The sequence below is a fragment of the Aythya marila genome (genome assembly GCF_965140915.1).
Source record: "Aythya marila genome assembly, chromosome: 5".
NCBI classification, from domain to species: domain Eukaryota; kingdom Metazoa; phylum Chordata; class Aves; order Anseriformes; family Anatidae; genus Aythya; species Aythya marila.
The window spans coordinates 16,821,731-16,836,323 of record NC_139046.1 but is presented as its reverse complement, the minus strand read 5'-3'; the positions used below and the strand labels follow the sequence as shown (position 1 = coordinate 16,836,323).

General features: G+C 37.8%; 1 protein-coding gene across 1 annotated transcript in view; it reads right to left on the bottom strand.

Annotated features, from left to right (window-relative positions):
- Window positions 1–14,593, bottom strand: part of PPP4R3A (protein phosphatase 4 regulatory subunit 3A) — a 42,960-nt gene that overhangs the window by 6,496 nt on the left and 21,871 nt on the right. Inside the window, exons 5-11 of the mRNA XM_082760882.1 lie at window positions 6,809–6,886; window positions 6,591–6,707; window positions 5,979–6,095; window positions 4,547–4,678; window positions 4,351–4,453; window positions 2,839–2,997; window positions 1,456–1,625 (exon numbers count right to left, since the gene is read on the bottom strand). Of these exons, the coding sequence (XP_082617008.1) occupies window positions 1,456–1,625; window positions 2,839–2,997; window positions 4,351–4,453; window positions 4,547–4,678; window positions 5,979–6,095; window positions 6,591–6,707; window positions 6,809–6,886 (876 nt within the window). The remainder of the gene's footprint in view (window positions 1–1,455; window positions 1,626–2,838; window positions 2,998–4,350; window positions 4,454–4,546; window positions 4,679–5,978; window positions 6,096–6,590; window positions 6,708–6,808; window positions 6,887–14,593) is intronic.

The window sequence follows — 14,593 nt, the reverse complement described above, 5'->3', positions numbered from 1 at the left end:
TGTTACCTGTTGTAACCAGTAGAGTAAAAAATATATATATATATGTTCACAAGATAGAGATTTGCATTCACACTGTTTCTTTGCTGCAAATGAATTAATTATGGAAAAATAATTATTCAATGCATTTGTTTAGGATGAGAGCAAGGAAGATATTTTTTATCAGAAACTAACAAGTTTTTTCTTTGTGGGCACACAATGCCTGTCAAGGTCCTTTATAGAAACCTGCCAATGTGCTTTTGTGCTCTTTCAATTGTTATGGCTGCCCAGAGCCACTCGTAAAGAGCTAAACCTAGCATACTGGTCTGCATACTGGTACAGGAAAACTGCTCTTGTGTGTGGTGTGGCTTTTGTACCGCTGCACAGCCACTGGAAAATACTGCAGAATAAACACCTGAATTACCATTTACTAAGAACAAACAAAGCAACATAATTCTTAAATGCACTGATTATTTTCTTTTTTGGTTGCATGCTCAAAGGTCAACTCTTTTGAATGGTGATCTATCAGTAATAATAAAAGTAATATCAATAATAATAAAAGTAATATATATGTATTTTTAATTTGATCTCTTTAAAAATAAACCCGGAGGAAATAAAATTGACCACAGTGATTTAGAGATAGCCAGGAGTACTCTGGAAATGCAACCTGGGTATCTATGTGATAGGGACAAGAAAATAAAAGATGACTTATTTTCCCATAGAATGAACTACAGAATTAGCATGCAATCCCAAAGAGTACTGAAAGACCATAGCACCAAATTCAGGACTAGGTGAACAGACCAACCTTTTTCATAGCTTCAAAACCATTTTAATGGTTTTTAAATGCAAAGAGGAAAGAGGACATCAGCACTGAAGGTGTCAAGAAGTGACAAAGCCTCAGTTTTCCCCCACCCATTTACTCCATCATGACTGTATGCACTTGCTTGCCCCCCCTTATCACATTTACAGTTTATACAGCATCTTGTCAGAATCTGGATAAAGACAACAGTAAGGAAAGAGTACTGTGCAGACAGCCAAATTGGCCTGAATATTTTAAGAGACTCCCCATGGAAAGGATTTTGTAGCACTCCATTAATAAAAATCAAAAAAGACATAACTCTTTCTGATATTTCCAAATTCTTTAGAATCGACATTACAGAGCAAAACTGTATTTGATGTTTTCATAGTAGTAGTTTCAAATGACATTCCTATCTTAACACGCCCATCCAATCTGCATGCTGAAACCTGAGCAGGGCTGCTGTTACACACACTGAGTATTAAGTGAATTTAATTCTGAAGTCATGGTACGGCTTAACATAAGAAAGAACAAATATGTAACACCGAAAATACAGAAGAAAGTTCATTTAAATACAGTGTCAGATGGTCATGAGAGCATAATTCAGGGCACAAACAGAAAGAATTTACTTGAACCACAAGATGAAGCAATACGTTAATTATCTTCAGCATAACAGCACTTACCACTCTGATAAACTCAAACATCTCTATTATGGCAGAGTTCATCAAATTATAACGGGAACCATTATTTAGAAATGCTTTGACCACAGGTTCAAACAAAAAACTTTTCATTATGTAACGGTTGTAGAATTCATCCTTTAGTCCAATTATCTTTCTCTTGAAACGAAGGGCACCTAAAACAGAGATGTTATTAAAAGCTATGCTTTTAACATTAATAAATTTAATGAAAAAATAAATTACTCAGTATCAGGGAAATTTGCAATATCAGTACTTTTATAGCACTACATTATTAGAACCACGTTTTACATTCAGATATTCTCTGCTTTACAACAGTCTTGACCATACCGCTGAACATTACTTGACAATTTTATTATAAAGAAATCCTCCACTGTGATTCTGCATATCAAACCCCCTTTGTTCACTGAAGAAATGATATACTGCTATTTAACTATATTACCATTAACATGAAGGTGTAGTTTTTATTTTTGAAATGACTTATGGCAAAGGTGAAATATTTTCTCAAGTGGACTAAATTTGATTGCATTTAAGTAAGTCCTGTTTGATTAGGATGCAAAATATCTCATTTTAAAATTTGTAAACAAGATCTTCATACACACAGTAAAGATTTAATTTACATCCAGTTTAAAGCTCTTTCTGAAATCCTAAAGCACACACGAGTATGTAAATAACCATGAATAAATACAAGCAAGACTATAATCTTTCTAGAAGGCAGTATGTTCTGTTAGCAACCAGGTGGATGTGAAACATGATTACAGAAGGATTCCAAATCCAAATGCTCAGGTAATTCAGTTACAAAATGAAAAAGTACTTCTTACTGTAGAGTACTCTCAGTCAACTTAAGACTTTGTTTTGCACATGCACAGCTGAATCTTGGAAAAATCTCTTTCTGATCTCCAGAATTAAGTCACACTCCTTTGCTTTTACTGTGTTGAACACAGTCAGGAAACTACTACTGTTTGAAGCTCAACATGCTGAACAAAAATACTGTTTAAAGCAGTCACCTAACTGTATCTTTAATTAAATACCTCTTATGATATTTTTAATTAAATACCTCTTATGATTTCTACTCAAAAAAAATCAAAACTTACAATGGTTCTCTTAGGATATTCAATAATATTTTCAGTTCATGGCCATATGAAAGTTAAGAAAAATCCTTGTGCTTTGTAGAAAAGACATTCATAAATGCAAACTTATTTACTCATTCTGACATCTATAAATCTGTATGAGAAACACAGAGAATAACAGTAGAATTTCTGTATTCAGCCACAAAACGTCTCATCCGTGAAGTTTTCTTCCAGCAGAATGAAGATATGCAACAATTCACATTCACAAAATATTACTTTATTCTTTAGTGTTCTAACTTACACAATGCCAAGAAAGCGTGCTTTGAGGCCATGAGAACAAGTACCCTTCGCAGGATGTCTTTGTTAATAATGTAGTTCTTTATGTGGTAAGTATGGTGTTCTACGCAGAAAGTTAGCAATTCCAGTATTAACGCCAAGAGCTGGGCTGTCTGAAAATCATCTGTAATAAAACCAAAACGAATCCAGTTAAACATATCCAGGATATTGCTTTCAGAATCTAACTTCAAATATCCAACTGCAGTCAGGTAAACATTCATAAGTTCTTCTATTTTCCCACAGATAGTTTAGGGAATACAACATAGAATATATTTACTCTTTAAAACAGAAATTGAACAAACCTATTACAGATTGGATATTTCATATTTGTACACCTATGTCAGGAAACCCACTCAAATACAGAAACAATTACATTTTGTCTATCCTACATCAGTGTCTAAAGATTCAGAGAGTACAGAACTTTACACTAACACAAGGCTAGGTCAGCTTTATTTGGCCAAATCTCATTACGATGCTCACACACCTACAGACATACCATCAAAAATCCATTTCATTTTTACACCATTACACTTTTAACAAAAGTAGCATTGAAGAGAAATATCTCAGCCTCTTTTAATACTTCTAGGACAAAGTCATATCATTATATGGAAAAAAGTAGCTCAAATTCTGCTTTTAAGTAGACAGAAACAATAAATTAAACACATTAGATTTAATCTTTTTTAGAAGGCGGTACTACCTTGTTAAAGATACTGCCAGATTGTTGACCACTAAAGAATACAATTATTTTATACATATATATATATATTATTTTTTTTTTAATAGAAATTTATTATTTTAAATCTCACTTCAAAACCATCTTGAAGCAAGTTGAGATATATCAGATCAATTTAACTAAGTCTTTGGAAATCTAGATTAATTTAACTAAGTCTTTGGAAATCTATACAGTTAATTAAGAAGTTTACAGCACATGTCTTTTTAATCTATGTACCCCATTTTACATCCATTTTGGATGTGCTTTAATATCAATAAACAGTATTGCTGCTAGTAGCAAGAAAGTACAGTTACTTGATTACTGAGCTTTGCTGTCCTAGGCTGATCTAGAAACAACACCCTTAAAATCAGCAAAGTATTTTGGACCCAGACCTTTCTCAGGCGTGCTTTTGGATCCTCTCTAGCAATTCCTGACCCTAAAATCACGTACATGTTTTCAAGTCTTTGTCACAGAACAGCCCCATGAGTTATTCAAGATGATACAAATGTTTAAACATTTTGCTGAAGTTAAAGCTGCAGCAAGTGCTGTTCACTTCTTAAATTGATCTGTGTGCTCAATTTTATACTTATAAATTATTCAAACGACTAATTCATAATTCAGTATTTTACTTTGAATTATATATCATAATCTCAGGTTATCTTAGAAGACAAAAAATATCTTCTGACAGTTACTCTGTTCAAAACATCAACAGCCTGTCTAAATTCAACAGCCCTTGCTGTGTCTTAACATTCAGAGCGGCGTTACCTTTGCTAGGCTTGTCCTCTGTCGTATTGGCCAATAAAGGGGCTGTCAGAACATGCATACAGTGTTTGTAGAAGAAACCCAAGAACTCTGTCTTTTCTGTTTTCTGGAGAATTAAAAAAAAATATATTATGCATGTAACATATCACCAAATACTGTAAAAGCCCAACTGTAATTGTACTTGAAGGTATTTACTTACATTGGCAGTGGCAAGCATATTTTCTGGATCAACTAAGGTACGAAGCAAACCCATGAGTAGCACTGCCCCTCCGAGTTCTGGATCCGTGTCACAAATCATGTGTTCTATAATGAGGTTAATGAGTAGTATATCCTAACGGGAGGGAAAAAAAACATCAATTCCAATGCCACTCCCCAAAAAAGAAGAAAAAGCCTAAGAGAAGCAAGTTAATTTTACATTCCAGCGACACATTCTGGGCAGTTGTTCAACAGTAAGAAGGCAAGCAGCAAAGAAGAATCTTTCTAAGCAACTAAAATCGTTCTGAAATTAAGAATCTTTAGAATTTAGTTGGAAGGAAAACTCCAGAAATAAAAAGTGAGACTCAACAGTCTCAAAATTCAACTGATTTTTTGAAGTGTTTTCAGAGTATACACGTTTAGAGATGTATCTCCCCCCCCCTAGAATACATACCAGTGTTTTATTTCCATGAACATACAACAGTAAATTTTGCTGTGCTATTGAACTTGATGAGATTATTTTCACCTAAAAATAACCCCAACATGTGCTTGCAGAAAACAAGAATAACATGTAAAAATAGAAAATAATATTTACATTTAGGAATCCCTACACTAAAGTTGCTGGGTTACCGCTGTCCCTCATAAAAGAGGACAGTCATCCAACGCAACTGGCTGGAACCAACAGCCCTATTCCCAGTACCTCAGCTGCACTTGCAGCATACAAGGTCCCAGCTGCCCCTTTCTTTGTCTTCCAGCACAGAAGTAGCAGCACAAACTATTTCCTGTCCTCAGCCATGCTTTTGGCAGATACAAGAAAACATATCAACTATCTCCTCTGTAGAAAAGGCAGCACAATATTTTTTCTCCATTGATTGCTACTTTGAACTACCTTTCTTACTAACAGTTGTGTGCTAGAGTTCCATGTTAATAATTTACTGAGGATCTCCAGGAAATGCAAACCTCAGTTTGAAAAAAAAAAAAAAAAGAAAACATAGCGTCCAGAAACACTGAGAATCATAACTCTACTTCCATTGTGTGTGATAGAAAACTGAAGGCAGCAGGTTTCTTATATATTAATTAAAATATGCGTCCAGGCTAAGATCAAGGCTTAATTTTATATTTTGCATTTTAAGGAGGCTACCAATCAAAACCAGTTTGTTTTTCTTGTATGGCTGCTAATGATAACACCGAAACAGTGGTTTACAGTAACTTCTACTTTACACACAATGGATAGAAAATATATAAACAAACAAACAAACAATCATCTCACCCGACTAACAGAACTTCTAAAAATGTGGTAGTTCATTGGTCTGTAATCATATGACTAGATTCCATACTTCTTCAGGACAAGGGTTCACCTCATTAATAGAGTTGTAAATAAGAGCAGCAATTTCAGAAAACAACAATACACACATTTCTGGGGAGCCGTTACTTACATCATCATTCTGCTGCGCTTCCTGCATGACAAACTCTCGTACCATGGATGGGTTGTATTCAACCAAATATGAGAATATATCAGTGGCTGCACTTCGTACTTGTGCATCATCCATACCCTGGAAAGTCAAATACAGTATTTTTTTTCCTTAAAATACTGGTCTCAAAGGAATGAAAATCAGAAATCACATAACTTTTAATTCCTATTTACAAGAAGTCATACCTAACTATTGCTGAAACTGTATTCCCAAACTGATTGGACTCTAATCTCTTTCCTGTACAAAGCTACTGGGGAGAATACATTTTATAGTTCTTCTGTCTGTTGGTTTATTTCCCTACTTTCTTAATTGTACACCAAGGAGCACAAAAAGATGGGAGCATGAATTAAAAAACAAAAATAGAAGAATGCCAGGGCACTTACCAACATCATATTGTAACTGCCTTAAAGTTTAAAAAAAATAATTTTTGAACATCCTAAAGCTCAAGATAAGATAAGTCAAATGAAGCAAACACTTAAGAAACCCATGTGACTGATGTTTTGCATACTCACTTTTTAAAAAACCTCTCTGGAGATAAATAAAATTGTTATCACAAAGAATATTGAGCTGACTTACCAATATGACTTCTAGTGCTGGCAGTATGCCCATATTTGACAAGGTTTTGAAAAACGCATCTCTGTTTTGAGGTTGCAGTGTTTGAGAGAATGCACAAAACTCTTTCAGAAAATTTACCTGAAACAGAGAAACACCACAGTAGTTAGTAATTAAAATAAAGATATAGCTATCGCTTTGTAGTAACTGTCCCTTTCATATACATTTTACAGATTTCTTACCAATTCCTGTCTTTTCTCCTCATCTGTGGCTTCATCTGTTAGTTGTGCAAACAAGTCTGTCAGAAATTTTTCATCTTCCTACAAAGGCAAAACAATACCATTTGTTTATTTGACAATATCAAAAGGCATCCAAGTGTAAAACAAAGTTCTTCTAAACCAAGCCTCCTGCAGTTAAAAGAGAACACACAGTTGCATACTTTATTTAATCACACCAGCATGAACTTATTTTTCAAACAAATTAGTATCAATCTTGTTTCTCTTTTCTCTGCCAATTTCATTCTGAGTTACGATGTATCTCTGGTAGCCTTTCGGCTGACCTCTTTCTGTCTTCTACTGCCATCCTCTTCATTTTGCCTATGATTCTCTAATTCCCTCCCGCCTTGTAACACATCTCTCATGCTACAACACACTACAATACCTTTGTGCTTCAAATGTTGATGTATTTTGATATGCATGATACTCAGCCCTACACACATTTGTTCAGGTTTGGGATATCAGAGATCTTTGCAGTGGAACTACACCAAGAACATGATGAAGTTGTCTAAGAGCAGGAATAAGGTAAGACTCTCCCCAGTGTTGTGAAAAGGGTAAGTTCTGAAAACCAAAACAAAGTAACTGTTCCCGATGTATACAGCATTTACTGGGCATTCTGGCTGGCAACTATCAAAATCCGTTCAGTTAATTTTCATGCTGCTGAAGTTTAGCAAAAAACCACAAACAGCATCCAGCACATTACAGACGTGTATCTTTAGAACAGAACAAACAGCAGTACTCAGCTTCTCATCATCTTTACAGTCTTAGCTAGAAGATTAATAAAACAGAAATGAACCTTCCCCTATCCTTTCCCCAATATTATACTGTAATAGAGAGCACTTGCTTGAAAAAGATACCTTCACATGAGATCCGAATGGATTTATTTCAAAATCTGCCAGAATGCTGAGCTGTTTCTTATGAAGTCAGTAATGCCGCACGCTGTTTGCCCATCCCAAACCCACAGTGCTAGAAACTCAAGTTGCCTTGCTTATGTTTACATATCACAATGCCGAATGGTGGAAGCACTTACATGCATCCAATAAACTTTCTTATATTGCCAATTTTCTAGGTACCTCATCCAGGCAGCCTTGCAGAGAAAACGAGTACCTCAGTTAGGGTGGCACACTGTGCTAATGCAGCTCCAACGCCTTCAAACCCAGCCCAGGATCCCCGCGTGGCACTGCACAGCACAGATAAACCCAGAATAGGCTGGCACGAGCCGCTACCCTACAAGGCATTTCACCACACTCTGTGGCAAAACCTATATTTAGGGTATGCCACGTGTTTCCTCTTGTTTTGATGCTGTGCTTTTCTTCTAATGGGACCCAACAGTCTGGTGACAATGAGCAAAGAATGAGTCCTGGACATAATTTCAGGTGCTAGCGCTGTGACTACTTCAAAAGCAAATGAAAAAGAGATAGAAAAAGCCTCATCTGAAGCTGATTGAGAAGATCGCTCTAGAAGATCAAGCCCTGGAAATCTAAAATTTGACTTCCAGGTTTCAGCAGTCATACACATTTAGAACAATTAACTAGTAAGGACTGATTTCCAGAAACAACTTCAGCTGTGAGGAAAGAACGCAAGGATGTCTGCTTGCTATCTAGCTCTTACATGGTCGATACATTTTCTGATCTATTATTTAACTCCTTAGACAGGAGAGCAAACATAACTAACCTACAGCAGACATATTTATTTACTCCAAAAAAAAAAAAAAAAAAAAAGCATGATAACATTTCTTTCAAAGAATGTGCAAGTTATTCTCTATTAGCAGTACATTTAAGAATACTGCTGTTTTGATCTCGCTGTAGAACCAATTTCATCAACCAGACGCATGCTGATCCCCAGCTGGGCAGCGTAACCCCATTTCCAGCCTGAACTGTGAAAGGAAGCTTTCACCTCCCTCGTAAAGCCTGGAAGTAAGTTCAAGTTAATGCCACAAAAATACTTCTGAATGATCACTGAAGGGGAAAAACGAAAAACACTTTTCCCACACCAATGTGATCTCCTCTCCCAAATTCCATTGAATGCGCTGTATTTCAAATGAACAGCACTACCTGAAACCTCTAGGGCTCAGCACAGCTCTAATCCCATTTAAAGTCAGTGGAAGTCAGATGACAATGAGTGAGTTGGAGACATCCCGCCTGACAAATTCCTTACAGGGATAACACGCAGTAAGTGGTGGTTATCCCAAGGAAATACAAACAAGCTGTTATTAACTCTGCCATTGTGGCTTAGCCCTGAACTGCAGGTAGCTGCAGCCTCATTGCAGGTACTTAACCAAAGGCAGATAGGTTGTTACTGATGGAAAAAAATCTCTCATTTATAGAAAACTTGTGAATGCAATGAACATTCAAATACAGGACTCTCAAGCACTAAGATTACTGAGTAGAGCACCTGTCTAAAGTTACACTCCTGAACACCACCACCATGATCTATGGAAACGCAGAGGACGAGAGCAAAGTTCATGTTTTACAAGGCACAAAGCACCAACACCAAATGCTACAAACACACGAGCTTAAACGTCTCCTGCTTTTTTATTCCAGCTTGGAAAAATCCCTCAAAAACCTGTCTGTGAAGTAAACGCAGCACAAATGCATCATTCCTTGCAGTATTTGGCCTCTTAATGAAGACAAGAATTTGTGTATATATGAAAAGCTGGCAAAATCATCCATGTCTTCCTAGAAAGAATAAAGATAGCTTACAGAGTAATTATACAATCTAGCTATGTATTATCCCCACGCACAAAAATTATTACCTATGCAATACATATATGCATATGCCAAGCATATTTTCAAAAAGTATTTCCAAAAGTCCAAAAGTATTTTCATCTATGCTTCTGCAGGACCTAAGTGCACACTGCTAGGATTTCATACATTTTCATGTTCATGAAGATAAACTAAGCCTCGCTTAATTTATCTTCATGAACTCATTTATGAATTTAGAAACAAGAAAACCTACAGATCACCTAAAAATGCAGTATTTATATTTGTGAATCAATTTTCAAAGCATTCATTCTTTTCCCAAAAGGCACTTAAAAACATTTGTCTAAAATAGGCTTCTATTAATTGCTTAATATTAAATGCTTAATATTAAATAGGCTTCTATTAAAGGCTTCTATTATAAAATAGGCTTCTAATCACAGACACATCGCGTCTGTGATTACACATAAATGACAGAAACTATCCCTTTCTCAGAAAAAATCCAAGAAAATCAGCAAACCCTAAGCTGAAAAAGAGTATACTTTCCATCCTATTTCCCATCTCCATGCTCATTTTAGTCAGAAATAGTATTTCAGCCCAGAAATTAAAAAGTTTCATTAGGTGTTACCAGCAAACAGAAACTTACAGTTTCCAACGTGCACTCCTTCCTGCTACCATACCAGAAGATTTCACAGTTTCTATTGGTTTTGTCTCTTTTATCCCACCCTGTCTTCCTACATATGCTTTCATTTGCTATCACCAAGCTATTTCCACTCGAGGCAACACGCTGAAATAGCAGCAGGATCCACCTGATCACCTCTGGAGCTTCTGCACACATCAAAACCCATTTTCTTCAATGAAGACGTTCCCCCCAGCCATCAGTAGTGTACCACTTGCAAACTTCTTTCATTAAGACATTTCCCACAGCAAGTGGCATTCTCTCACGCTTTACTGCGAGGTAAATTCTGCTGCAAAGGAAATCTCCCGAGTTCCTCCTGAGCTAAGTCCTGCAAAACATCAGACCTGGGGGAGATGTTCCAGTCCTCACACATGTGGGCAAAACTGCCTACATGGGCAGCCACAAGTCTTCCTTCAAACCACCAACCCTCCAATTCACATCTACAGCCCTGGGTTTCTGCTAAGAGGAAGTACCTCTGTAAAAACACCTTTTAAATGAAGAACAGCCTGTTGTTGTAGAAATCCAGTAAAACACTGAGATGTACCTACATGCCTTCAATCTTTTAGCAAAGAAAAAGGAGGGAGGGGCTCTCAGCAATATGATTTCTGTGTTTAAAGAAGCTGACCAGCAATGCCATGTGATCATTGCTGTACTAGGCACACACATTGCTTTAATATATACCCAATTTTCCCTTTCCAGTCTCCACTTTCCAAAAACAAGACTCTAGCCTCCAGACAGATAAACTCAACGTAACCCTAACACCACCCCGTATCCTGGAAGATAAAAGCACCACGGGATCTTGCTGGCAAAAAGAACACGCCAGTGTGGAGGGGGTAGAGGATAGAGGGAAATGGTGTTTGCTCACTCTATGGCGCAGTTTTGCAAGTTTTTGTTTTTTAAGAACTCGTTAATAATACAAAGGGAAAGAACTGGTGGCCTCCAGTGCAAACATTAGTATGTATTTTTTAAAATTGCAAAAGAGCGTCATATAAAGTAAGAAACACCACTTACCTGTCCCACCCCCACTCTCAGAACTGGGCGAGCTCCGTGTTTCAGCAAGGCTCCTTGGTGGCTATGACATCCCAAGACTAGAACAGGCTGGACCCCAAGCACTGAGAGCATATTAGGAGGGGCTGAAATTGGAAAGAAATGTTATACACCTCTTTCACATCTTCCATACAGCGAATTGTACAACCTGTCGCTGGGTAGGTTTCTACAGCAGCCAATTCTGCAGGCTGGAAACGCTGGTGGCATGGGTTTGTTATCCATCATGACCAACGTTATCTAGCATAGTGAGATCTTGAGGAAGTTACTTAAAATTACAGATCTTAAGACAACTACACCTCAAATACACTAACCTCCATTTCTCAGAAAAGCCCACCAGCATAAGCATTTTTATAAGGGTTATGGGAAAGCTAACCTTAGCGAAGAAGGAGGGAAGAATACGTTCATAACCCTAAGTACCAAAGTCGACCAATTCTCTACTCTTGGCGTTACCACAGGGCGTGCAAGCTACTTACCTACCAAAGAAAGCAAAAGTAAGTAGCTATCTTCCACGATTAGAGAATATACATCTCTCTTTTTTTCAAAGAGGTCCAACACCTCTCAGCCAGAGAATACGCAGCCAGAATGAGCATAATGTTGCACAAGCCTCCAGAGGTTTGTGAAATTTACAGAATTAACTAATTACAACTGAAAAGCTGACCTTAAATGGAGTCCCATTTGGACACCAAACGCCTTAAGTCGAACAGAGAAGTAATTTTGAGTAAAGTCAACTGGTCTGTCAAAAAGCATAGGGCATGATCTGCAGTCTTGTACAAATTTCTAGTCACTTTTCTGTAGGTAAGTTATGGTTGAATTCACCTGAGATGAGGGTATCACAAAGTGCCACTTGAGTTAACATGCAGCCTGACACAAAAAGGGCCCTTTCAGAACTTATCTTTTCATGGTAGAGGTAACAATTTTTCTTCTCCTTTCCTTTAAAAAGAGAAAAGAACAGAATACAAAGCAGCCCAGTCGTACGCACAATAGTTGCATGGCACAGGACACCAGCTGCTCATGGAGAAATCTTTACGTTTAATGCAAGATGTAAAAGTTATGGTAGACATGGCTCTTCTGTCACACCCTCAGTCCCAGATAGAGGATCTAAAGTCAACAGCAGAAGCACAACAAGCTGTAAGACACATCAACCAACTTAAGAACTTGAGACTCATCTGTGCCTCCCAATAAACTACCACGATGCATCCCAGAAACTCTTCAGTAATGACGAAAGAAACAGCTTCTTAAATACACACAGAACATTAGGGAGAACCAGGATCTCCTAAGACCTATGGTAACAAATGCCAGGAACTCCAACTTTGAATCTGTCATGAAATAAGCTCCCCCAACCCCTCCCCAGAGTATTGTAATACAGCCAGCTACAGAAATACATATCAAACCACACACCAAAAGAAGAAATACATAAAGAATTAATTATAGATGTGAAATCAACAAAAGCAGTCTTTTAATTTTGATATCAGAATATTACTTATTCTGCATAAAGGAATGAGCACCAGTATCACACATTTTATACAGGGACTGTGAGAATGGAGAATGGAGAAAGGAAAGGGGAGAATGAGACTTCAGGGACAGAGATTACAGAGAAGAATAACCTGGCACACTGCTCTATAAATAAAAGAACACATAAATGCCAGGTAAGTAGGCTTAAACCTGGGCTTACAACTACACTATGAGAATGTGAAAAATTAACCAAGCCTTTTAATCTCTTAGAAATGTAATATCCTTGCAATTTGTGATATCCTCTTTTAATTCCCTCAAAAACAAGAATTAATCAGCAAAGTTTCTGTCACAGTTCCAAACAGACTCCTAGTTATAAACTACAGAGCCCCCCCCCAATGCTCTACCAGCTGTACTATCAGAGGACTAGCAAACACAAAGTACCAGAGGATACGTTTTATTCCTTATGTTACCACCCTGCGCTCCTCCAATCTATAGAAAGCACTTGAACAATCTGAAATATTTCTCTTCCTCTGAAAGTTGTGCAATGCTAGTTCTCCTGGCTCCACCACACACGGAGTATTCTTTATTCTCAATCACAAGCAGCAATAAAATTAAGATACAGTTCAGAAACTTCCAGTCATACAAGAAATGAAAATCAGATGGGAGCTGCTATTCAGCTGTGAACTGCAACCGACAAGTTTGGCAGCCACACAGAACCTGGATACTCTAACCTAAATTTCCCCTACCTGTGTCATCCTAACACTGGCTTTAAGAGTGAAGGGAAAAAAGGAAGCTAATCAGCCACTAGTCCTTTATCAAGCTACCTCAGGATTTCTAACAAGCATGCCCTTAGTGATCTTGCAGCACCAGGTGCCCTTTCTAGTTGCCCAGTTTCAACAATCCAGACCCCCTCTGATTCAGCCACTGAACCAAGACTCCAAGAATAATTATTCTCCTCAAGCCAGCGCATATCACCCTCAGGACTTTGTTTTTAGCAGCCCGAGCAAAGAGGTCGAGCTATTTTAGAGACACCAGTCATACCGGATACTTGAGTGGAAACACCTTCACTAAATCTTTTCAGCACTCTCCAAGTCAGGCCTGTGCATTCCCTCTAACCGGCCACTCCGTGATTAAGGCTTTCTGACTGTTTCAGGCAGGCACATGTTGTGACTTTGCTCATCAAGGACACACATGGATAGGAAAGAGGCCTGGTAGCATTTAGGATGGCCAAGGTGTTCCACGTGGCCTCCGGTGGCTGCTCCAGCAGGTGATGGTCTTTCCACAAGACACATGCCTCAGCCGCCAGGCCCGGGTGGCTGCCTCGTGTACCTGGTGCTTATCAACTGCTCCACGCGGGGACACGACATGTTCGAGCCCAAGAGACTGGGTTCAGTAATTTCAGCGTCCTGATCAACCAAGTGTGGTGGATGAAAAGGCACGAGGCCTACTTTTGACACTCGTTTGCTACATGAGCTTCCAAAAGTCATTTTTACTCTTCTTTGTTGTATTTTCCATGAAATTAAACAGTGTGCACACTAAGACTCAACTGCAGATTCAAACAATTAACTTCATCAGCAGCATTTACCCTTTTGTCCCTAACTCCACATTAGACAACTCCTTCAAAGACTATTTGCTCCTTAAAAGCTAGGAGAATTTCAATAATGACAATTAACTTGTACAAACTAAAATACACGTGCTGCAACAATTTGCTGAATTTGTTGAAAATTTTAAGAAGCTCCCAGCACAAAGATCCTCTGCCTACTTCTGCACACTTCAGGAAGTTCATGGGTTGGTGCCGAATACTTAACACGTGGAAGTATGAAATCTAAAGCATCAGTTACATATAATCTCTTTATGCTTGCAGTACAACATACG